Source organism: Anser brachyrhynchus, assembly GCF_964034855.1.
Source record: "Anser brachyrhynchus genome assembly, chromosome: 1".
NCBI lineage: Eukaryota > Metazoa > Chordata > Aves > Anseriformes > Anatidae > Anser > Anser brachyrhynchus.
In genome coordinates this window covers 39,308,296-39,331,944 of record NC_137694.1, presented here as the reverse complement: position 1 = coordinate 39,331,944, position 23,649 = coordinate 39,308,296, and the positions used below count along the sequence as shown (strand labels likewise).

Below are 23,649 nucleotides of genomic sequence, written 5' to 3'. Positions count from 1 at the left end.
AAGTCTTGGCCACTGTTTTTTTTTTCCTTACAGCTGTTGATTATTCAGTGCCTTAATGTGTTTGTTGAGCTACAGTTACTGCAGCCTTTAATTGGGCTGTGGCTAGGTCTTAGCATTTTATGAAAGGATAAAATGAGTGAGAACGAATTTAGCCCGTCTTTGTCAGTGTCGGCTGTGGGGTCAGCGGTAGCGTTAGGACCTCTGGAAGCTTGACTTGTTCCTTGGAATGCCGGAAATGTTCCGTATCACAGCAATTGTTCCCAGGAGGGTACCGTGGCCTAGAGAGAGAGACTTCTCAGCACTTCTATGGAATTCTTTGAATAAGTAGAAAACTTGAAATGGTTGGTTTCAGAAAGTATTTAAGTCGTCCATATCTAATAATGGACGCATCTTTTACGTACTGCTCTTATTTTATGGGTGATGTTTTTCAAGCTGGCATTAGGGTAAAATAAAAATTTATCAGAATTGATTATGACGAAAAGAATTTGTAGTCTAGTCCTTATTGGTCACGTCTTTGCTATTTAAGGTCATACATGTTCTTGTCTTAGTTCTCTTAACCAGTAATTCAGCCAAAACTTTTGGAAGGTCCCCATCTAGAAAACAGAACTACTCTTCTAAAAATGAAAGTTCTGTGGAAGAAAGCTTTGAGGATCTGCTCTTGAAGTACAAGCAGATACAGTTAGAGCTCGAGTACATTAATAAAGATGAAAGACTGGCTCTAAGCAACAGGGAAGAAAATGAACGTGATGATGATAAAGCGGTGGACACTGAGGACCAAATAACTGTAGAAACTGACAGTATTACAACAGATGCTATAAAAGAAGTTTCTCCTGAGGAGAAAAATCCGGTTATAGCCTTTCAGGCATTTGAACTGAAACCTCTTAGACAAAAACTGTCTACTCCAGCTGAGAGGAGCAGGTTAAAAAAAGTCAAAGAAGGAACAAAGCAGTTATCACAAAAATCTGAAGGCACAGAATCCACCCAAGGTATGTAATTGTAAAGTTGTTTTAGCTTGTAAAGTTTTTTGCTTCCCATTGTTTCTCATATATATTAAGTGTTTGGGAATATTGTATTAAAATATTAGTTTTAATTAAAATGTTATTTGTAAGTTAAAGACAGACTGTATTTCCTTCCAGTTTTATGTAATTGCTTGGAAGCATTTTTTTTTAAACAGGTTCTGCTGATCTCTGTCCTTTAGCTTACTTTTAAGTCTAGCAATATAAGGCAATTATTTAACTTAAATGTCCTATTCTGAGGCTTCATCTAGTTCTAATAAATGGTTGCTGTGTAGAGGATGCACTAATGCATATCACTTGTTATCTGATGTTAGCTAATTTGTCAGTGTGTGTAAACTATCAATTTGAGTGGGAAGAGATTAATTAAGTGGATGGAGTAAGAAGAGAAATTGGTAAATGGATGGAGTAAGGATGCAAATGGGTAATAAGAATACGAAGAAAGGTAGGACTAGAACACAAAGTCAGAGTCATTCATATGTATCTTCAGTATGAAAGTTTAGAAGAGAGCCTGTTTAAAAAAAAAAGCACAGCTGATAATTACTAGACAAACCACCTCATTCTAGATATCTTTCCCCTTGTCTTTCCCATTAATAAAATAAAAATTCTGGTGTTCTTTGAGAGAATGTAGTCTTTGGGAGACATGGGGAAAAACAAGATTCTGGCCATAGAAGGAAAAAAAAATAAGTAGCTTGCAGGAGGATAACAGCAAGGCAGGAATAAAAAGGAAAACAGTCTCAGAAAAATCCAACTTCAAAGCTTAGAAGCACTGAAGATGAAAATGCAGACCATATGATAGGGAAGATAGATTCTGTAATGTGTATTAAGAGCATCTGGATTTTTGCACGCCAGTCAGTTAAGTGTATGACAAAGGTGGTCTGAAAGCAGACAGATACGTAAGACAGAGGCCCTTCTGGCAATGTAATGCAGGTTTCCAAAGCATCTGGTAGATTTTAGTTATTGTAGATTTGTGGCTATGAAGTGATTGTATACTACTTAATTATACATTTATTAAGATATTAGCAACATTCATTTTTTCCTATGGTATTTATATTAACTGGTGTCCTGGACATCTTTCCAGACATGTTCAAGTTGAAAAATTTATATTAAAACTGAGGGAAGTTTGTGTCTTTTTCTGGAATTAATTTGCTGTGGTTTAACTCCGCTGGCAGTGGCTTTACATTATTCCCTGCTCTCCTTTCCTTGCTGCCCATTGGTCTGTTCTGTCTGTCGTCCTCTTCTGATCTGAAAGGGCGTTTTAGTTTGCATACCATGTCCTTATCTGCATCTTGTCCCTTCCGTCCTGTGGACTGAATGGTGAAGATCTTTGCTTAAGTTTTTTGAATTGTTTTAGAATGCAGATGGGCATTAGATACTATTTTTCCTCTTCCTGTATGTGTGCTTGAAAACATCCCTGCATGTGCAAGCAGAAAGATGTTCATTTGTTAAATACCATTTTTGTTTAGGTTCAAGGATTTGGTATAGTTTACACAATGTCTCTCTGAATATGACCTTTCATAAAACATGGGGAAGAGTACAACCTTCACTGAGTACAATTTACTTTCGCCTGATCTGACTTGGGAGGAATCTCTTCGAAGAAAGGCCAATATAGGAAAAGACCGCCAAGCTTCTCTCTAAAAGTTTTTCTTTCTGTGATGCAGTTAAACATAATTATATATATCTTATATTAATATTGTAATGTATAATTATTAATTATGCTATCAGTTCTATTAATCATGAATAATTAAATTACAATATAGCATGTGTATAATATATACATATATTAAAATATATTAATAGAGAGATGCATGGTTTTTGAACAGTCTAATTTGTCAACATACTAATGTTCAGCAGGAAAGCATAACTATTTGCTGTTTATTTCCATGGCACAGCTTTCTCTTTCTTTGGTGTGAAATGGAGCAAATGTATTCTTATTGAGGCTTTGAGCCTTTATATTTCATTTTGCAAAAGGCTGACCTGTTACTTGGAATAGCTGCCAGGGGAATCTGAGATGCTCAGGACACCAATTGATATGAGATGGTAGCATAAAATGGATGGCAAGAAGCCTTCTTTTCTCCTCGTTTCCTAATCTGTTTTGCTCTGCTTCTTGCTGAAGTATATGTCAGCCGTAAGACAGAGGATTGTTAAAAAATGGCAAGTCTTGCCCTAGGCTTATGCAATCTGATGTAGATTTCAACAGACCTGTCAAGTTTATATAAATGTGTTTTAATGTGCTCATATACGTACAACTGCTGTTGTGTTTTATGCAGGGTACCAATGATATTGATGAAGTATCTTTGCATGGGTTCAAATCTACACATCGTTTTAATATAGCTTTGTTTCATGAGAAACAGCTTGCTTAAAACCACAGTATTTTTCTTTTGGAAGGTTCAGAAGACAAAGAACAAACATCAGCGCGAAAAGTTAGTGGTCCAGATGTGGCATCTGAAAAGGTAAGAAAGTATTTATTTGTAAATGAGGCATAATTGCATTATGATGTTCTGATACCTTTTTCCAAACTAGTCAAACATTTCAATTGTAGAAGTGGTTCATTCTTCAAGAACAGCACTTTACCAACAGAGCAGTATTTTTAAGCTTTTTCATGGTAAAAATTTTGGGACAGACTTCAAAAGACTTTCAAAACAATGTCATTAAATGACTCTTCTTCACTTTGTCTCATCTTTTTTTTTTCTTTTCAAGAAGCTGCTTGATGAAGAGGAAGAGATGTCTGAATTACAGCTTAGGCTTCTTGCACTTCAGTCTGCTAGTAAAAAATGGCAGCAAAAAGAACAACAGGTGATGAAGGAAAGCAAGGAAAAATTAACAAAAACGAAAACTGTAACACAAAAAGTCAAAGCCAGTACAAAAGCACATTCAACGAAAAAAACGAGTGCTACAGGTAATAAGTTTAATGTTACTGAAATGACTATCAGTGACAGCTACTCTGAAATAGAAATACATAGTTACATTGTGTGAAAAAAAACATTTGTTGGTAGTTGAGAAGCTCAACATGAGTCAGCAATGTGCGCTTGCAGCCCAGAAAGCCAACCGTAGCCTGGGCTGCACCAAAAGCAGGGTGGCCAGCAGGGCGAGGGAGGTGATTCTCCCTCTCTGCTCTGCTCTCCTGAGACCCCACCTGGAGTCCTGCGTTCAGCTCTGGGGCCCCCAGCACAGGAATGAAATGGAAGTATTATAGTGAGTCCAGAGGAAGGCCACGAGGATGATCAGAGGACTGTAGCACCTTTTCTATGAGTTGGGGTTGTTCAGCCTGGAGAAGAGAAGGCTCCAGGGAGACCTTGTTGTGGCCTTCCAGTACCTAAATGAGTCCTCCAGGAAAGCTGAGGAGGGACTCTTTGTCAGGGAGTGTAGTGATAGGACAAGGGGGAATGGCTTTAAACTAAAAGAGGGTAGGTTTAGAGAGTAGTCCCTTCCAACCTAAAGCATTCTATGATCCTATGAAATAGTGGGTGATGAGCTGTTAATCCTTCTAGAACCCTCGTCACCTGCTCAAAGCTCCTCAAGAATCTAGGGTTTGGGGAACTAATTAGTTAAGGTGGAGTTAATCGCATATCTTTCTATTTAAAGCCAAGCAAACTTTGAGGAAACAACAGACAAAGACATCAAAGAAGATGCAGCAACAAAAGGAACTAGACAGGCGTCAGAAAGAAGAAGACCAGAGGAAACAAGAAGAGGAAGAGGAGAGACGAAAGAGAGAAGAAGAAATCAGAAAAATTAGAGACCTCTCAAATCAAGAAGAGCAGTACAATCGGTTTATGAAGCTAGTTGGAGGAAAGAGGAGATCAAGAAGCAGGGTAATGAATTTGTAGTATGGTATTCAGGTGTTATGTTTGGGATTCATAAGTTTTCTTGTCTTTGTGCCCCCTCCTGATTTCACCCTCACCTAAGTTTCCTTAACCCCTTAAAAAAAACCTCAAGGTATTTTAGTGCTTTAATCCCTCTCTAGACAGGTGTTCCCTTTCATTTGGGTAAGATTGGTTTTGTGTGGGTTGTACACTTGCAAATTATTTCCTCCTGCTCCCCTCACCAAAGAGCTGAAGAGCTGCAGTTTCAAAACTGGCTGTTTAAAGTCACTGCCTGCAGTGGATTTGATTAAAAGTTGATTTTCAGTTTGCTTTTTTTAAATAAGCTGAGTAAATTGTATTTATGAATTAGAAGACATAGGTGCCTGTCTCTAAAGTTTAATTGTTCTGCTCTAGAAGAAGAATGTGAGATCAGCTAAATAAAATACCCTGTTTGGTGTGTTTAGTCTTCAGATACAGACTTGAGATGGTCTTTGGATAAACCGTCTTTGGATAGTGCAGGAGGCATATATCAGTATGATAATTACGATGAAGTTGCTATGGATACAGATAGCGAAACTAACTCTCCAGGTAAGACTAATGTACAGTTTTCTTGTATAGTGAGTAGATAAAGTTAAAAAGTAGGAAATGAGCTGTTATTTTAGAAGTAAAATCATTCTCTTGAGGTACGATGTGCGCTAACTTTTTAATGTAAGCTAGTTTTGTCTTGTTTTAATACTGACTTTTTTTTTCCTTTCCATCTCTGCTGTAGGGATATCTTGAAAGTCTTCAAGGTTGTACTGTACTCATTGCAGCACTAAAATTAATATTTTTGCATTCAAAAGCAGTTGTGTAGAAAGCAAGGGCCCTTGGGTGTTGACTGGATAGGCAGCAGCTTTGTAGAAAAGGGCCTGGGGATCCCTATGGATGTTAAATGGAGCATGAGTCAGCTGTGTGCCTTTGGGTGGTAAAGGTGAGCTGCAGCCTGGGTTGTAGCACCGTAACGAGACTATAGTGGAAAGGACCAAGACTGAGTGAAGTGCTTATTGCCATATGTTAACAACTTAAGAGACTGCATCGGGTTTTGGTTTTCCAGTATAAGATAATACTGGAATGAGTCTAGCAGAGAACCTCAAAGTTCACTGGCAACTGGAGCACGTGATTCCTGAAAAGAGACCAGGAGAGCTGTATTTATGTAGAGGAGGCTGAGGATGGTCTTTGCTGCTGTCTTCAGCAACCTAGTGTGTAGTTATAGGGAAGATGGAGCCAAACTCTTCTGTGCAGCGTGCAACAGGGGGACAAGGGGCAACACTGAAATAGTAACAAAAGAAATTTTGCTTAGATATAAAGGTGGTTTTGCAAAAGGATGGTTGCACACTAGAAAAGGTTGCCTGGAAATGTTGAGAGATCTCTGTCCTTAAAGATACTTGTCCAGTTCAGTTCCTTAGCAAGGCCAGCCCCAGAGTTTGGCAAGGATGGTGGAATTAAATGATCTTTAAGGTCTCTTCCAACCCAAAGCATTCTATGATTCTAGTTTTGTTTCACAATTAAGTGTCAGCTGTGTGTTTAGTCTGCCGCTGTCCTAATTTGTATTTTATTTTTGGTGTGCAGTAGTCAGGAGTCACGCTATTGTGATACATACTTATAAGAAGATATTCTTGCAAATTAGATGAAATACATGGGCTAAATCATCCTGAATCATTACCTTAGTAGTACTTTTTGGGAGTACTTCCATTTCACCTGTAAAATAGAAACTGCACAGTTAACTACTTTTTGTGTGTAAAATAAATGCACTGTGCTGTGTCTTCAACTGACTCGAAAAGCATTGATTATTTAAAAAAGCCCTCCCTCTTCTGCTGTGTTAAGTCAGTTGAAGTAAAAACTTGAGTTGTTGTTTAGTATTTCTTACAGTTGTTTTTATTAGCTTCCTCTCCAGCACAGCCTCCTTTCTTTGAGTGTCCAATGGCATATTTCCCACCTCCAGTACCACCAATTTCCCTGCCACTGCCGCCTCCAATTCCAGTAAGTAACCTTGAAAGGAATGTATTTGAAAATGTTAATAATTCTCATTTTGTGTCTTTTTTCTAATGCTGAAGTAAGGATTAAATTTAGTTTGTATTTGAAAAAATTCTGAACCAAGTGGTGACTTCCTTTGGTTATCTGAAAGTCTTGTGGTTCCTTTTTTAAAACTTTTTCAGCTACTTTTTGCCTGATCAGGTTTCTGTTCAATGGAAGTTCTCCTTACTGAACTTAGTTTTTCTCTTATTTGTTTAGTAGCATTAAGCTCTTTCTTTATATCAAGCAAAGTTTGTTACCTAGCAGGGCTGGGGGGGGGAAGCCTGTAGCTCATCACAGTCCTTTCAAACTTTGTGCCTTTTGACTATATGCTGTCTTCGCATCACAGAGTTCCCATGAAAATAGATTTTTTCCTCATCACTTTTCTTCAGTGAGCAGTTTTTATTCTTCTTAGAAAGGCAATAGAAACTTGCTCTTCTGTGTCACGATGGCCTTTGAGTTTTTAACTAAGGAAGCCTGTAACTTTGTTAGCTAAGACAAATTTGTAAAAACCTTTCAAGGACTGTTTCTGAAGCGGTGTGATATAATCCATTGGCCCTCACCTATCAAGTCATCCATATTTCTTTGGCTAGACTATCTATACTTTCGAATTTTCATTTGTAGTTTGTATGTCTGCACTACTTTGACCATCCAAATGTAACCTTGTTATTTCCATCTTTTTTTGGGTCATTAGAAGTGTTCAGCACCAGCCTTCGACAGTAGTCTAAATCCACTGCAGATCGAATTAGTTTTAAACCATGAAATAATTTAGATATAGCATAACCTCTACTAAATAATCCTAAGGAAATAGTAAACTTCAAAAGTTTCAACCCCTTGTTTTGCTTTTTATCTCAGCCTGTACCGTCTTTGAACCAACTTTATATGGAGGGTATTTCCTGTGTTTCTCTTGATCCGCCTCCACCTCTTCCACCTCTTCCACCTGAAGAGCCTGAGCAGCCACCAAAACCTCCATTTGCAGATGAGGAAGAAGAAGAGGAGATGCTCTTAAGAGAAGAGCTACTCAAGTCTCTAGCTAACAAACGAGCTTTCAGATCTGAGGTACTCCACTGGTTTTTGAATGTAAACCTCTAGGTGGCATTCTTGACCAAGACTTAAATGTGACCTCCTAAATAAGGTTGTCTTTCTGATGACTTAAAAACTAACCACCACCAACAAAAAACCCCACAATGAATATCCATCTCCCTCTGTCCCCCAAAAGAAACCAGAACAAATCCCCACCCCAGGATATCCTTTGAATTGTAACTTGCAGCTTGTCTTCTGTGAAAGAATTATGAAACTTCAAGGTACCAAAACCTTGAAAATGCGGAACGAAGTGGGGTTTTTATTTTCTGTAAAACTGTTTATTGCTTAACTGTCTCAGAGTGGTTGGGAGACAGCTGCAACTTCTAATGCTTATGGTGTTTGGTGTTTTTTTGTGTGGAAGAAAGTTTGTGGTTTTGAAGATTGAGATTGTTTTTGATGTCATTAAAAGGTCATCAGTCCCTTGCAGTTGACCTGTGAACAGTGGATAACTTAAATGCTCTTGCATGCCTATTTAGCAGTATCGCAAGATTTGTCTAACACTTTTGGATAGTCTGTTCCATACACGTCTCAGAACTTGAAATTATGATTTAGGCAGTTCCTCATTTATGGTTATATTTCCATGTCTTTTAAAATAGCTGTGTGTAACATGTTTTTATGACTATTTTTTTTTTATTTTGTTAGGAAACTTCAAGTAACAGTGGTCCGCCTTCCCCTCCAGTTCCAGATAATTTGCAGTCTGTGCCAAGAAGCAATCTGTCTGCCGTCAGTATTAATACTGTCTCTCAGCCACGGGTACAAAATACAAAGTTTGTTAGAGTACCAAGGCCTCCACGAGCAGTGATCACAGTAAGGAAATACTTGTTCTTTCTCTTACTAAGACCACAAGTTGAAGTTGTACTGAGTTTGGGTGAACAGCAAATAGATGAGATCTTTATTTTCTAGTGATACAGCACAGAATGGTGGAGTTTCATTTAAAAATTTGAATTATTAACTTTGATAATTTGTATACTTTTCTAGAAAGAATTTGACACTGAATTAAGAATGTAACAGCTTAAGAGGACATCAAAACACACCCACACTCGTCTGAACTAAAAATGTTTACGTTTTTCCCATACAAATGGCATTCCTTTCTATTAAACTAAACTAAAGCTTTGAATGTAGTAATGAAGTCCACCTGCAATGCATGTTTAGTCTATGGAACCAGGCTAGTGGTTAGTTCATGTTAAAATGCCTGAAATACAGTGGCCATCAGGATCTTGTTGGTATCATTCTTTCTCCTGCTGCTGGCCAGTGTCTCCCTTTTATACTGGCATCCGGAGCATCAGTCCTGTTCCTTACTGAACTTTCTAAACTAGTTGGAGAAAAGCTGATTTTGACCCTCTCCACTGTCAGCTTTTCCCTAGAATAAAAATGAGGGGATTTAGGGACAGTTCATGGTGCCCCACTGTGCCAAAACCAGTTTCATGGCTTTGTTCTGTGAATACTGAGAGCCACTAATAGGGAACTGTTATATCAGGCATTAGAAGATGTGGAAAAGGGCTGGATACCCAGTTTGATCAAATTAGATTTTCGTGGAACTACAGCCAGAGAATATTGGCTGGGGAGGACCAGAGTTTTGTTCTGTTTTCCTGCACCAATGAAAACTGGAATTCTACCTGTATACTGTGTGATGGTAGTGCAAAAACCGCAACTGTAGTACATTCAGAAGTAGTAGATGTGATCCTTATTCTGAGTATTGTCCAGAAAGAGAACATCAGAAAGAAAGGAATGTGGAAATTGAGTGTGTTCCACTTCAAAAAGTATAGTTTTTTGTTTTTTTTTTGCCATGTCTTTAAATGACAGAAACTTTGGTGGTGTCCTGTCCTGAGGTAAAGGTTAGGTCTGGACAATTAAATACAGATAAGAGTTTAAAAAAGTTTAAACTGGGAGATGGGAAGAGAAGTCCTGGAAATGTGAACTGAAATCGCATCTTTTCCATGTGTAGTTGCAGAGCATTTGAGGCTTATCTAAACTGCTTTGTTCGTGCATCATTCTCTCTGCTGGAATTGGCAATCCTCTGATCTTCAGTGAGCTGGTTCAGTTAGTAATGTTGGTAAAATGTGGTTAATCTTGTAGCCTATGTTCTTTATGTGCAGTTGGCATTCTGTCAGTTTAACTGCCTGAGCAGCCAGCTCACTGTAAGTTGTTAGGTATAACTGTGGGAAGAGGCTTCGAAAGTGTGTGGAGGAGTCCTGATCTTCTACGTCTACCACGACATTTCTAATGCAGACTTGATTGTTACCTTTCAGTTTACTTACAAAAATTGCCTGCAAATGGTAGGTGATAATTTTCCTTAAAAGTTAAATAATTTACCAAGTATAGGAGTGAAAGGTTTGAGATAGTTGTGTTATGACTGTGGAGCAATAAATATGCTACAGATACCTGGGAGTAGGTTGAAAATGTTCTATTTATGTTACAGTATCAGGGATGGGTGCTAGTGGAGATGCACAAAGTTTTTTCATACAGTGTGGAACTGGTGTATCATGTTGTGCCATGCTAACAAAGGATTTCAGCATCATTTTCTCTTCTAGTGAATAAGTAATCAGTCGTCTCTTAACTTTTTCTTGATATAAAAACTTTTGTTCTTCCCCACAGCTTCCAAAACACAAGTCTGTTGTGGTTACATTAAATGATTCAGATGATAGTGAGTCCGATGGAGAGCCATCTAATTCAACTAACAGTGTGTTTGGAGGACTAGAATCCATGATAAAAGAAGCAAGAAGAAATGTTGAGGTAAGCTATCAGTACTTAATAGCAAAATAATTACAAAATATACCTATGTATACAGAATTTAAGCTTTTGAATTGGGTCAAGAAATATTTGGATTACAGTAGAAAAGGTCAAGAGTAGGTAATTACTCCCATTTGGACCTTTACTTTGTTTTTACAAATTAAATTACAAATTACAAATTGCAAATTAAATTACAAATTACTTTTGTAATTTGTTTTGCACAAGCTGATTGAAATGTTTTTGTTAAGATTTCATCTTGCAGATACAATGTATAATACACAGATACAATATAACATATTTTGGTTTCACTTGTTTCAGTTCAAATCCAATACATAATGGCAGGAAAAAACACTGGCATAAAAGATCTTATAACATGAGTAGTTTTAAGTTTGTGCTGAAAAACTGCGTAAACATAGTAGTTAATAGCTGTATTTTAAACTTGCATGAGTAGTATTGACTTGGACTTCTTTGTAAAAGGCTTCAAAAATCAAAGCCCCTCCAAAATCGGAAAAAGAAAATGATCCAATGAGAACTCCAGAGGCTCTACCAGAAGACAAGAAGATAGAATACAGACTCTTAAAAGAAGAGATTGCCAGGTACAACTGAGTTTAATTATTGCCAAAGTAAAACGTGTATTCCTTGTATTTCTTTACTAATGTATATTTGTAATTGGAATTAAAATACGAACACCTTCATATTGAAGACCTTGTTTATTTGAAGACCTTGCCATTACCTACGATTTTCCTACCATCAGTTTTTAGTAGGACAACTTTAGGAGTCTAAAGAAAGTCCTTAGATTTGAACTGACTTGCGGTAAATGATTGCAGTTGTGGAAGGTTTTTTCTTCTAACTTGAAGTCTTGCACTGCTACTGTTTTTCTTTTAAAGATTTTAAAGCAATTGGGAGTAAATGTTGAAGCTAATGAACATCTTTGCTTTTAACATGTTTTAGTCGTGAGAAGCAGCGTTTAATTAAATCCGATCCACTGAGGAACAGTTCGTCCCCTGCAAACTCTGATGGTGAAGTTGATGGAATTGGGAGAATAGCAGTAGTGACAAAGCAAGTTACAGAAGCAGAAGCGAAGCTGAAGAAAAATAAGTAAGTCCTAGCTAGTCCTAGCGTCCTAGCTTGTTTGGTTAGAAGGGTGAAAGTTTTTACATATACGTATCTTCCATGTGTAGTTGAATTACAGCAAACTTCTGTGTTTTTTCTTTGCTGTCTTGAGCAATTCAGCCTTGAATTCTGCTGCTGTACAAAAGGACCTGTGTTGTAGGGCCAGCATGCTGTTTGGTAATTTGTAAATATGATTCGCCACACTGTTTTCAGTTGCATTTACACTCAGTGACTAGAACTTCATCCGTGCTACCTAATAACTCAGAAATGTGAAAAAAAAGTATGGCTTTCACTCCTAAGTACGTTTTGAGGGTAGCATGTTTTTGAAGGGATATGTCTGATATAAATGAATTAGTATTTTCTGCAGAATAGGCATGCCGTTTGAAGCTTGTCATTTACGTCTTTTCGCATGCCTCTTCCATGTTTCTCACCCTTACAAGTAACTGTGGCAAAGATCATAAGTATTTTGCATCCTTCTTTTCAACTTTCCTTCTCACTTTGTTGATTTGTGTGGGCTTGTGAAGAAACTGGTATGTGTTCAGTCATAGCATGTTGTCCCCTCCTCCCCTTCCTTTATTCAATTCCATCCCATCCATCTAAATCTTTATCTTCCTTTGATGCATAACTTTATCTTTTATTACTCTGCTTTTGTGCTTTCATACCCACCTCAGGAGATTGCAAAATGTTCAGGGCACGAGCATGTACCCTATGAAAGACTGGGCTTGTTACTTAACAGAAAGCAAGAACATGTGTTTTTTGCATGGCTTAATGTTAAAAACTATTAAAATAGCCCACTTGCTTACCTTCTTCTGTCCTTATAACTAAGATGTTTTCATCTGCTTTGAACTGCTCATCTTGAATACTGAAATCTTTTGTATATAATACTGATGCTTATTGTGTCATGGATGTTGAGACTGTTAGGAGAAACTTAGCTCTTTGTCACTCATCAAAAAACATTATTCTAAGTTCTTAAATTACCAGGGTTTCAGGGGAGAAATGATATCTGCAAGAGACCTATTTCTGGAAAAAAATAGTTACGTGACTCTTCTACTTTTAGACTTCTGTTGATGAAGGATGAATCTGTCTTGAAACATTTGTTGCAACAAGAGGCCAAGAAGAGAGAGAATGTTCGAATTGCTGAAAACAAAATTAACAAATTGGCTGAACAGCTACAAGCAACAGAGAAGATCTTGAATGCTAATAAGATGTTTCTCAAGAAGCTTCAGGAACAAGTAAATTCTGAAATGTTTCTATTTACTGTAGTTAGAAATCTTGGAATCTGAAGCTTGATTTTTGGAGGCAGTAGGCTTGCTTTGGAGAATTAATTCAATCCCATGTGTTTTCTTATTTTATTATGTGATCATATCTGTAAACATGCATCTTAGTATTATATTTCTTTTCTCTTTTTCAGATTCATAAAGTTCAACAACGAGTAACAGTAAAAAAAGCTCTGGCATTGAAATATGGGGAAGAACTTGCTCGAGCAAAAGCAGTAGCAAGTAAGGAAATCGGGAAACGAAAACAGGAGCAAGATCACCTTGGAGTAAGTCTGCTGCGTGCTGTTAAACAATGTTGCACTTGCTGTTAAACAATGTTGCACTTGCTGTTAAACAATGTTGCACTTGCTGTTAAACAATGTTGCACTTGAAAAGTAGTAGCAATTTTGATCAGGAAACTTTGTTCAGATGGGATATCAGAAAAAACAGGAAAACATTCCAAAAACACTGGGAATCTTCATAGTTTGTCTCCTCTGTTTTTGAGTCTTCAACAGGAAAAGCATCAAGCATTTAAAAAAACAGATTGTTCATAGTCTACATGTATTTGCTGAAGGAATGTTGTTAATATATAGATAATGTTGCTTATCTGTGAAGAAAAACAAGTCCTGTTTCTAGATATCACTGATCTTATTAAAACTATCTAGGAAAAGCACTGAAGTGGGGATCTGATTTTGTTACTTTGAAAAACAAAAAGAGGCTTATTTTTGTAATTTTTTTCTTCTTTTTGTTTTTCCAATCTATACATGTTTTGTAGCTCACCTTTTAACTGTGACTAGAACTTCTATTGAAGGCTAGCACATGATGTAGGGTAATTCTTACTGAAAAACCTGCAAACATGCCAGTTGAATTGTGGGAAACTTTTGTGGTTTTCCTGCTGTTTGTTGAAATCTTCTGGCAAGAGGTTAAAAATATTTTTATAAACTGAGTTAAATATCTTGCCCATGTTTAATTTACCTCCTGTCAATAGATCAGTAAACGTGAAAATGAAATAAAAGGATTTTTTTCTTTTCAGCCAAGCAAAATGTTGAAATTGGAGAACTCCCCTGCATCAAGTCCAAAAAAGCATTCAGCAGAATTGATTGCATTAGAGAAAAAACGACTGCAGCAATTAGAGTATGAGTATGCTCTGAAGATTCAGAAATTGAAAGAGGCTCGCGCGCTTCAGACCAAGGAACAATCCGATATTGCACCTCAGGCAGAAGAGGAATCTGAATTTGCATTACCTCAGCCATCGCTTCATGATCTCACGCAGGATAAATTGTCTTTGGACAGTGAAGAAAACTACTTCGATGATGAAGTTCTGTCTAACTCAAACCGAGAACGAAGGAGATCTTTCAGAGACTCTAATTCTTATACTAAACCAAATCTTAAACACATGGACACTCCAAAACAAGAAACTATAAACAAACTTTCTAAAAAGGCAGCAGAGGAGCCTGAGCTTTTCCTTGGGTTGAATATTGATGAACTGAAAAAACTTTATGCTAAAGCTGACAGCTTGAAAGAGCTGTTATTGAAAAGTACTGCCTTTATATCACCCAAGGAAGATCTATTGTGTGGTCAGGTAAATGCTCTAATGGTAAATATGAGGGTGGCTTTTACTAGCTTGTGTTGCAATTCCTATGTTTGTTTGTTTTGTAGGAAATTTCAGTGGATATGGATTTTGTTACATCACAAAATAAACAAACTGAAGCAAAACCATTTCCATTTGGACCGTATCATAGTCCTCTTCTAGTATTTAAATCCTACAGGTATGGCCACTAACAGCTATTTGACTTCTGTATATATGTGTTCTGCTTTTCTGTTATACCCAGATATGTACAGAAAGACAAGTTGTGATGAGGAATTTGACTGTCCTGTAACAATTTTCTCTAGCTAGAGAACTTAATGATTTTAGAAACTTGTTCTGTTAAGCAGGTGTCCCTCTTTTGCATTATGCTGGTTTTATTGCCCAGTGTTCCCTGTAACTGGTTTATTTTTGAATTTGGTTATGTTAACAACAGTAGTCAAACATTAGAAAAGAGGACTTTTGTATGCAATTTGAAGTGATCTAAAATTCACAGTAGAATACTTCAATTATGCAGTCCTTAAATTTGTGTAGCATTTAGATTGTCTATGTTAAGATTGAGCCACTCGTGTTTTTGTTTCTTGTCAGTGAAAGGAGGAATGACCACAGTGATTTGTCTTGATTTAAAATAGGCACCTGCAAGTGTGATCGTTTTGACGCATCTGTCTTTTGACTGAAAAAAAGGTCCGTAGTTAGTAACTTTTAGAAAACAAGATCTGGAATTTCAGTTGGAGCAGTTGAGTCCTATCACGTGCTTCAGGTTTTTTTTCCCCCTCCACTGTAAAGTAGTAAAAGAGGGAAGATGGTATTTTTACAGGCGTATTCATTTTATCTTGATGTAGATGTACGGATTCCTTAGAGAGCTAGGACTCCCAAAGTTGACATAGATTTTAATCTACGGATTTAAAACAAGCTTTAGCCTACTCAACTCCAGCTTTTTTTGTCCACAAATTCTAAAAATCTGTTGTGATTTTTTTCAAGTTAATCTTTTAATGGTTCTCTTTGTACTTGTATTTGACATTGATCTAATACTCATTAGAGCAAGGGTAAAGTTTTTCTAGAACCAAACCGAAGTTTAATTTCAGTAATTTGTTTTCCATGCTGTGTGATTACTACATTTCATGGCTTTATGTGAATTACATTCTGCATGTAAAGGAGAGGAGAATATTAGAAGCAGTTTGGAAGTGCTCTTTTGTTCATTCCCACTGTTTTCCACCTCCTTCGTATATTACAGGTTAGCAATGTTTATGGTTAAGTAGTAAGTAGGGTTTCGGAAATATTAGATTTAGCACTGAAAAAGTGATTTTTTTTCAGATATGTTTTGTTGAATAAAATTAATGTCTTAGTTTGTATGCTTTATCACAATAATTTGCTATTTTATTTTAGGTTTAGTCCGTATTTCCGAACCAAGGAAAAATTGTACCTCAGTTCAGTAACCTATAGCAATATGATTGAGCCAAAACAGTGTTTCTGCCGCTTTGATTTAACAGGCACGTGTAATGATGATGACTGTCAGTGGTGAGTTCTTTATTTTGATTTTATTTGAACTAAATTTGTTCTAGATGTCTGATTCAAGATGGAAATAGGGATGGTTTTCATTTCTTCAAAAGGTCTGAACTTATGATCCTATGGACAAGTTCTACAAAAAGTTACGTTTAAATACCCTATTTCAGGTACTTGGCTGGCAGTAAAAAATAAAAATCTTGTATCTAAGCCATGAAGAAAGGAGGCTTTTTAGATACATGTTTTCTTTTTTTTAAAAAAAAAAAGCAGTATAGACTGTTAGGAAGTATTTCACCCTTTGGTTGCCTGTAATTTAGACAGGGCTTCTCTTTATAGCTTCTGAATAACGTCAAACCATCATGAAGTTTTGGGTAGTGATTGGTAATGTTAAGCACAGTAGAAATGTATTGCGATGTTAATGGACATAAAGCTTATAACAAGTATTAAATGAGTTTGTAAGAAAATACTGTTGTAGTGGAATTCTGGTTTGCTAGGAAAATACTGGCTAATAATAAGCAGAATAAATTATTCTGCTTTTTTGAAGCCTGGTGTTAAATAATACTAAAAATAGTTTCTTAAATGATGTTGCACAGTATATTTTAAAAAGTTGGTAGAAGAAATGGATATGAATTAGTCATGAATACACTCACCTTGGAAACTTCTAACCACTAGAAAAATATTACAGGAGTGCACTTCAGCTCTTCTTTGTCCTTTTTGGTGGCAGAAAGCTTTCAGATCACTTTGTAGCTATTATCATCAAACCATACTTTGAATACTTCAAACACGGTTACAACTAATTCTTGTAACTAACCTGTTTGAACCAGAAAGTTCTAAATGAGTGTGTAGAGGCTTATTCTAATGAGCAAGGCTGTACTGAAATAATGAAGACTAGGGTTAAGTTACTGATGTAGGCTTATGTTTAGAGAAGGCCCAGAAACATTTAATGGAAATTTCAAAGCAGACTATATTGTTTTACATGGGTATCGGTTTCTTTATGCATTACCTGAGTGTGTACTAAAAACAACTTTCTAATTATGGGCCTTATTAAATTGTTGCTATGATAAGTATTTTAATTGCTTATTTGTTTATTTTAGGCAGCACATGAAAGATTGCACTCTGAGCCGAAAACAGCTGTTTCAGGATATTCTGTCTTACAATTTAGAACTGATCGGTTGTTCAGAAAAAAGCACCGATGAGGAAATCAGCACTGCCACAGGTTTTTAAGAATCTTTTGCTTACTTTTGCATTTAAAGATTTATTTCTGAAGGGAATGGCTTTCATTAGAGCTTTGGGAGCAAGTACTTTGATGTAAAGTAGCATGCAAGATATTGCTGTATGGGGAAAAAATGTTTCTTTAATTGTCCAATTCAGCACTCAGGAGTGGGTTACCTTAGTGTCTTTACAGAGAGGGAAAAACCATATTGATTTGTGGAATGCTTCACTCAAAGGACTGCTGGGGCTCAGAGGGTGGGGGCAGGCTTAGGGATAAAATCTTGCCCTACTTCCTTACTACTTTTTTGTAACTACTGGACTGGTCTGTTTCAGTGGAGCTGGAATTCTAAGATAACGCTGTTGCAATATAGGCGAGTTGAACACGAGAACTTGTTCAGTTTTTGATTTGTGCTCCAGTGTGTTAAATTACCTTATCTCTTGAAGCAGTCATACTTCATGAATTCATCACAGGTTGTGTTAAATTGCTCTTAAGTTGCTTATCTATTTTCATTTGTGTTTACCTAAGATACGAATGCTCTTGTTTCAGAAAAATATGTTGAAAAACTTTTTGGTATAAATAGAGACCGTATGTCAGTGGATCAGATGGCTGTTCTTCTGGCTAGCAATGTCAATGAGAGTAAAAGTCACAGTAAGTAACCTCCTCGATAAATACAATATAAACTTTTTAAATTCTATAGGTACCTTAATGACTTTCTAAACAAAGACCTTTTTTTGTCTCAGTTTGTTAATTAAGCTCGTGGTAGATTAAAAATGACAGTTTGTTTTAAGAACCTAGTACAATAGTTTTGGAGTCCAGTTTGAAAATGTGACTTATGTGGTTGAGAACAACAGATTTTAAATGCTGTTGAAACTTAAAAATTTTGCAAGTGCAACACGTATACATCTATAATCTTCATCTTTAAGGACATTTTAATCTGAAGTACAGAAAAGTAAAATAACTTCTACAATTCTGTTTGTTTACAGCACCTCCATTTACAACATGGAAAGATAAAAGGAAATGGAGACCGAAGTACTGGAGAAAACCTCTGTTAGATAGTAGCAGCAGTGAGGAGGAACAGTCTGTTGGACCTATTAAATATGGTAATCCAGAAGTGTGGCATCCATTTAAAAAACAGTGGAAAAATACCTACGAACCTCTTCCCAACGTTTAATTCTTAAAGTGGTTCTGAAGAAAACCAATGTTTTCTGTAGTTGACTTCCTCATACTTCCTGTTTGCAAACATTATTTTGCATAATTTTGAGTAAAGTTTGACCTTAATTTGTCATACTGGAGACAAAACAAATAACTAGTATAATCTGAGATTGGAAGTGTAAATGGAGCCTCTACCTGTTTTTGAAAGTGAGCAATTTATCTATAATGTTACAGCTTTACCAAAGGACCAAGTTAGATTTTTTTCCTTAGAACTATAAAAAAAAGTGAAACTTTGTTTTATCTTAAATGTATAGAATTAACCTTTGGTAGTGAGGTCATTGGGGGGAGAAAAAAAAAAAAAGGATCCTCTTAAACATCAAACCAAAGCAACCTTTACTGCTGTTCATTTCTTACCTTCACATACGAAATTTTGACCAGTTTTCTACATGTTAGTTTTACATGTTAAAAATGCTGAAATAACGATATCTTGCTCTTGTCGATGGCTGTATTTGAAGTATATAAATGTCACTCCTTATATGAATTCTAATGTGACAAGTCACTTCTGTTTTGAAAAGATAAGTGTTTTTTTGTTTTCGTTTGCAGCCCACCCTACAGAACATAAAAAAAGAGTTCCAGCTCTTGATGCTGTGGTGACTCCAGATGATATCCGATACTTTACAAGTGAGACCGATGATATTTCCAACTTGGAGGCAAGCGTCCAAGAAAACCCCTGTGATGTACAGCTTTGGATTAAACTTGCATACAAATATTTGAATCAAAATGAAGGGTAAGTCTGCTTTTTAGATTGTAGATTTGCTTTTGTGCTTTACCCACACTGCTATAATCAAGTTTCCTTTCTGTTGCTGAAGAACTTTCTTCAGCAAATCCACAAATTTTTTACATAAAAGCAGGTTGAAAAAATAGACTTCCTACTGTATGCGGTATGGTGTGTAATAAATTACAATGACAGTTGATCTTTAGGTAGGTTCTGATTCAGTACGGAAGTTGGTGGAAGGCAGAGTGGGAGAAATAATTGTTTGAAAAGTGCACAGCCTAATGTATTCCCGAGATTACAGTGGAATGCTGTACTTCCAGTGTTAAAGTAGGGGACAGGTAAGATCACATCAGTTTCTCCTCTTCAGAGTAAAAATGGTTAGAATAATGTTTGAAGTGACATCGGTCAGAAAGATTTCTTGCAAGAACACTTCTGCTATATGGTTTTATCCCTGTAGAAATTGTCCAGTTGAACACTCAGTTTCTTCATAATTTTTCTCTTGGGTTTCTGAGTTTCTCTAGCTTTTTTCCTCAAATTACTCTGCAGAGTATGACACTTTTTATTGGCAATCAGCTGATTTCAGCACTAATTCTGTTACAATGGTTTCATTCTACAGAATGATCTAAATAGTGAGGTGCTAGCTTCAGGCAGAGGAGTTGTGGGGAGACCAGCTGTTGGAGGGAGGAAAGGGAGTGGAGAGGAGTAGCTGTTCTAAAAAGTAACGTGTAAACAGATAATGGAAAATGTTATAGATGATTTTAGGCGTATTAATAACTGCTCGAACACTAGAATGGAGGAAAAGTATGCTGTAAGCTGTTTGAATTACTGTGTAATAGTAACAAAATACTACCCGAAGCATGGAGAGGCCAGTGCACAAAGAAAATACTACCAGCACGTGGCTGACTGAGGAGATTGCTTTCTAAAATATAAACTTAGTTGGAAAAAGACCAAAAAAACACAAACGGGGGGGTGGGGCCTAATGGAAGAAGATGAATCTTTTTTCGGAGCACATCCTCCCCAAGACCACCTTGGTATTACACTTAACTGAGTGGTTTTGTGGATGGCAGTGGTTCTGGGCTTTTCATAATGTACTCTGCTAAGAGGAGGAGTACAGGGGAAGAAGATTTGAGTCTTGTACATAATTAATTGTTTTAGTTTTACTTTGGAACATGTGTTCTTCCTCTCATAAATGTCTATGCAAATTAATTTCTAAAGATGTTCTCAGAATAAAAGTGGTCTCAAAAGGTCTCAAAAGCTTTCTGTGGTTTTACAGAGCTTTGTTTATAAATTGAAGGTTAGCTCTGTGGTTTGCAATTTACTCGCATATTTAAGCTAATCTTGTATTACTTAATTATCATGAGATGATACCAGTCATCTCAAAGTAAATTTACCTCTAAGCCACAAAAAAAAAGTTGATTTTATGACATGCAAAGAAACCTGGAATAAACACTGTCTTTGCTGACATACAAAGTAAAATATGTAACAAAAATGTTCCAACTTTTAGCCTTGAAATTTCTTTTCAAGTTTGAGCCCTTATGAAGTGAATACCTTTGTATGATTGAAGCTTGGAACTTCAGCTTCTGGATAAATCGTACCAATTCTTAGTTAAACTGGCTTGTTTTCTTGGGAAAACTGATTTTTCCATGCAGTCCAATAACTTCATGTAATAACCTTTGAAGAATGAAAACTTGCTGAAACATGGAAAGCTTCATAATAGGAAAGGACAACACATCTCTAAAGAAAAAAAGCTGACTGTAACTTCCATTCTAATTATAAGCATCCACTTTCCTATTTTATATTGATTTGAGTCCTAATACTAAAAAAAAGAAAAGTAGGTCTGTTGCTTATTTATTTTAAATTTTCACAGCTCATCATCTGAGTGTTTGGACTCTACTTTAAATGTTTTGTCTCGAGCTCTTGAGAACAACAAAGAAAATTCAGAAATTTGGTGTCATTACCTCAGACTGTTCTCAAAAAGAGGAACAAAGGAGGAGATACAGGAAATGTGTGAAACAGCAGTGGAATATGCCCCATCCTATCAAATCTGGTGGACAGTAAGTAAAAGATTAAAAAAAAAAGTATACGTCAAGTGTTGGTGTAGGTATGCTTTTTCTACTGTAGAAAATGTGTATATTAGGGACAGTGTGAAAGGAAAAGTTTGACTTGAAAAAGATGTAGTGTTAGTTTATTTAAAACCTCTGCAACACTGCTCAGAAAATGAAGTGATTCAAAGTTCTGTTTGCAGGATATCTGTAGAAATTATGCTTTCCTCTAGAAATGATCAGTTATTTAAAATCAAGATGTTTAATTTTTTTTCTTAAGCTTGCAAAATTTAAATAGTCACAAAGATGCAGAAAGTTGTTCTTTAACATTAAGTGTTTTGTGTGGATTAGTGTGAAGATTCAATGTGTGGGGAGGAAGGTTTGATTCATAAGGTGGTAGAAGACATTATTCAAAGTATATGATTCATGTGATTTAAAACTTTACCTTGAAGCTTTTGCAAGTATTTTGATTTTTTAAATATGAATTATTTGTCTCTAGTTTTTGAATTTGGAGAATTCCTTTGATGGAAAAGACTACGTATGTGGGAGGATGCTACAGTTCCTAATGGAAGTGACAGAGGGAGAAGAAAATCCCAATCTCTTGTCCTTCCAGCTTCTGGAGACTCTCCTGTACAGAGTTCACTTAAGCCTGTTTACAGGAAGACATCAGAATGCTCTCGTTCTGCTGCAGGTAACTTCCAAGTTATCACCCTAGAATTTGACTTTGTACCTTCATCTTTCTCATGCTTGTGAATCCTAGTGTCATCTTCAAAAGATCCATTCCTTTTATTTGCTGAAGGAATCTCCCAGGGAATTCTATTTTAAAATACGTCATTGTAAAATTTGGGTATGCCTTTGTTTTTTTTTTGTTACTTGTTTTTTGTTGCTTGGGTTGCTAATACCCAAAGTTTATTAGCAAGGGAGGGCTAAACCTCAATACTTCCCAAGGAATTGCTTTACTTCTTGATTTCTGGTAAGCAGTCGAGCAGTCCTGTGAGTAATGTATTGCCTCAGGTACTCAGATGTTTCTTGTTGTTACAGAAATGATCAAATCAGTAACTTTTTGGAAGAACGTTGTGTGGTGTTATTTTGCATTACTGTTCCTGCTCCAGAACTTGATACATTAGTGACACGTTAGTGATACTGTGAACTCCAAAATCGTATCTCAGGCTTTTATTGTGACTGTAGAGAGACTTGAGGATCCTGTTACTGTTCTGTAGTCCATAGAAATGGTGGGTGATGGTGAGTGCTGAACATCCGCTTCCACTAAAAGTTGGAGCTGCTATTTCAACTGCAAGTTTTTCATTCCTGACAGCAGGTGGCACCTGTGGCTTGCTGCACCTTAAAATATTTTTCTTGGTTGTGTCGTGTAAGTCTGTAATGTTTTTTTTTCTAGCTCCAGTTTAAATAGAAAATTGTAATGCTGTGTTGACTTTCTCCAACAGCTATTCTAAACACAGCAGTACTGATTAATTAAACTATGAATGTTTGACTGAATGAACAAAAAGAATGGGAAAAAGTATGCATCAAACTGAAATGAAAATCCAGACTATATGAGGGAAGAACATGGGTTGTCTTCCTTTACCCAAAGCATCATGACAAAACCAAACCGTTTTTAATATTCACCTGTAATGTGTAGTTGGAAAGACTATCTCAGGGAGACGTTACTTAACCACATTTAATAAGAGATGATTTCTAAGTATAAATGTTATTTCAAATTGAGTAGTAATACTTCTCTTTGAAAACATGAAAGAAAAATTTCTAATGTAAATATTTTAAAGGGTGAATAAGCAAAACATTTTGGAAAGTTTAGCTTTTACCTCGTATTCCATAAGTATCTTGTAGAATTTTGCCTAAATTTGCAAGTACTTTGACTCCCCTGAAAGCACATTCTTTGGTTGTGCTGCTTTTGTCCAGAAAAAAGTTGGCATATCTCTAGCCATGAGAGTCTGTTCTGTTTTAGGAGCAGTTGTGTTTAGACTGTCTAACTGCTTGTTCTAATGATTTTATTTGGGATCTGCCAATTTAAATGGGCTATTCTAGTTTTTGATGTGACTTTAAAAAAAGGTATTGGAAACGTTTCTGAGATGCAGGATACTGCTTCGGATTTTCCTAACCGATGTCTCTAGAGATGCTAATGCTTTCAGGAGTCTTGAAAAGCTGTGACTTAGTAGCTGTATAACTAAAACTTATAAAAACAAAACAAAAACCACACGAGGCTCTTAATAGGGTATAGCAAGCAGTATCCAACTCACAGATGAGTTGTCTCCAGAGGTAGTAAATAATTTGTATGTAACTGGATGTAATTGTCACAGAATTAAGCAGACAA

The 23,649-nt window shown here is 36.4% G+C and overlaps 1 protein-coding gene across 4 annotated transcripts in view; it reads left to right on the top strand.

Annotated features, from left to right (window-relative positions):
* Nucleotides 1-23,649, top strand: part of ZFC3H1 (zinc finger C3H1-type containing) — a 39,554-nt gene that overhangs the window by 4,505 nt on the left and 11,400 nt on the right. For 3 of the 4 annotated variants that reach the window (XR_013947678.1, XM_080583014.1, XM_080583016.1), the window contains exons 2-23: nucleotides 570-986; nucleotides 3,402-3,466; nucleotides 3,714-3,912; nucleotides 4,599-4,825; nucleotides 5,281-5,404; nucleotides 6,738-6,835; nucleotides 7,724-7,927; nucleotides 8,594-8,758; nucleotides 10,547-10,684; nucleotides 11,159-11,277; nucleotides 11,633-11,779; nucleotides 12,852-13,026; nucleotides 13,206-13,337; nucleotides 14,084-14,632; nucleotides 14,710-14,819; nucleotides 16,022-16,153; nucleotides 17,233-17,354; nucleotides 17,898-17,999; nucleotides 18,335-18,451; nucleotides 19,107-19,290; nucleotides 21,146-21,332; nucleotides 21,820-22,011. Coding sequence is in view for 3 of the 4 variants with exons in the window: in XM_080583014.1 (XP_080439140.1) it covers nucleotides 570-986; nucleotides 3,402-3,466; nucleotides 3,714-3,912; nucleotides 4,599-4,825; nucleotides 5,281-5,404; nucleotides 6,738-6,835; nucleotides 7,724-7,927; nucleotides 8,594-8,758; nucleotides 10,547-10,684; nucleotides 11,159-11,277; nucleotides 11,633-11,779; nucleotides 12,852-13,026; nucleotides 13,206-13,337; nucleotides 14,084-14,632; nucleotides 14,710-14,819; nucleotides 16,022-16,153; nucleotides 17,233-17,354; nucleotides 17,898-17,999; nucleotides 18,335-18,451; nucleotides 19,107-19,290; nucleotides 21,146-21,332; nucleotides 21,820-22,011 (3,905 nt within the window). In the remaining variant the exon portion in view is untranslated. The remainder of the gene's footprint in view (nucleotides 1-569; nucleotides 987-3,401; nucleotides 3,467-3,713; nucleotides 3,913-4,598; nucleotides 4,826-5,280; nucleotides 5,405-6,737; nucleotides 6,836-7,723; nucleotides 7,928-8,593; nucleotides 8,759-10,546; nucleotides 10,685-11,158; nucleotides 11,278-11,632; nucleotides 11,780-12,851; nucleotides 13,027-13,205; nucleotides 13,338-14,083; nucleotides 14,633-14,709; nucleotides 14,820-16,021; nucleotides 16,154-17,232; nucleotides 17,355-17,897; nucleotides 18,000-18,334; nucleotides 18,452-19,106; nucleotides 19,291-21,145; nucleotides 21,333-21,819; nucleotides 22,012-23,649) is intronic. The other variant, XM_080583015.1, reaches the window with a different exon arrangement.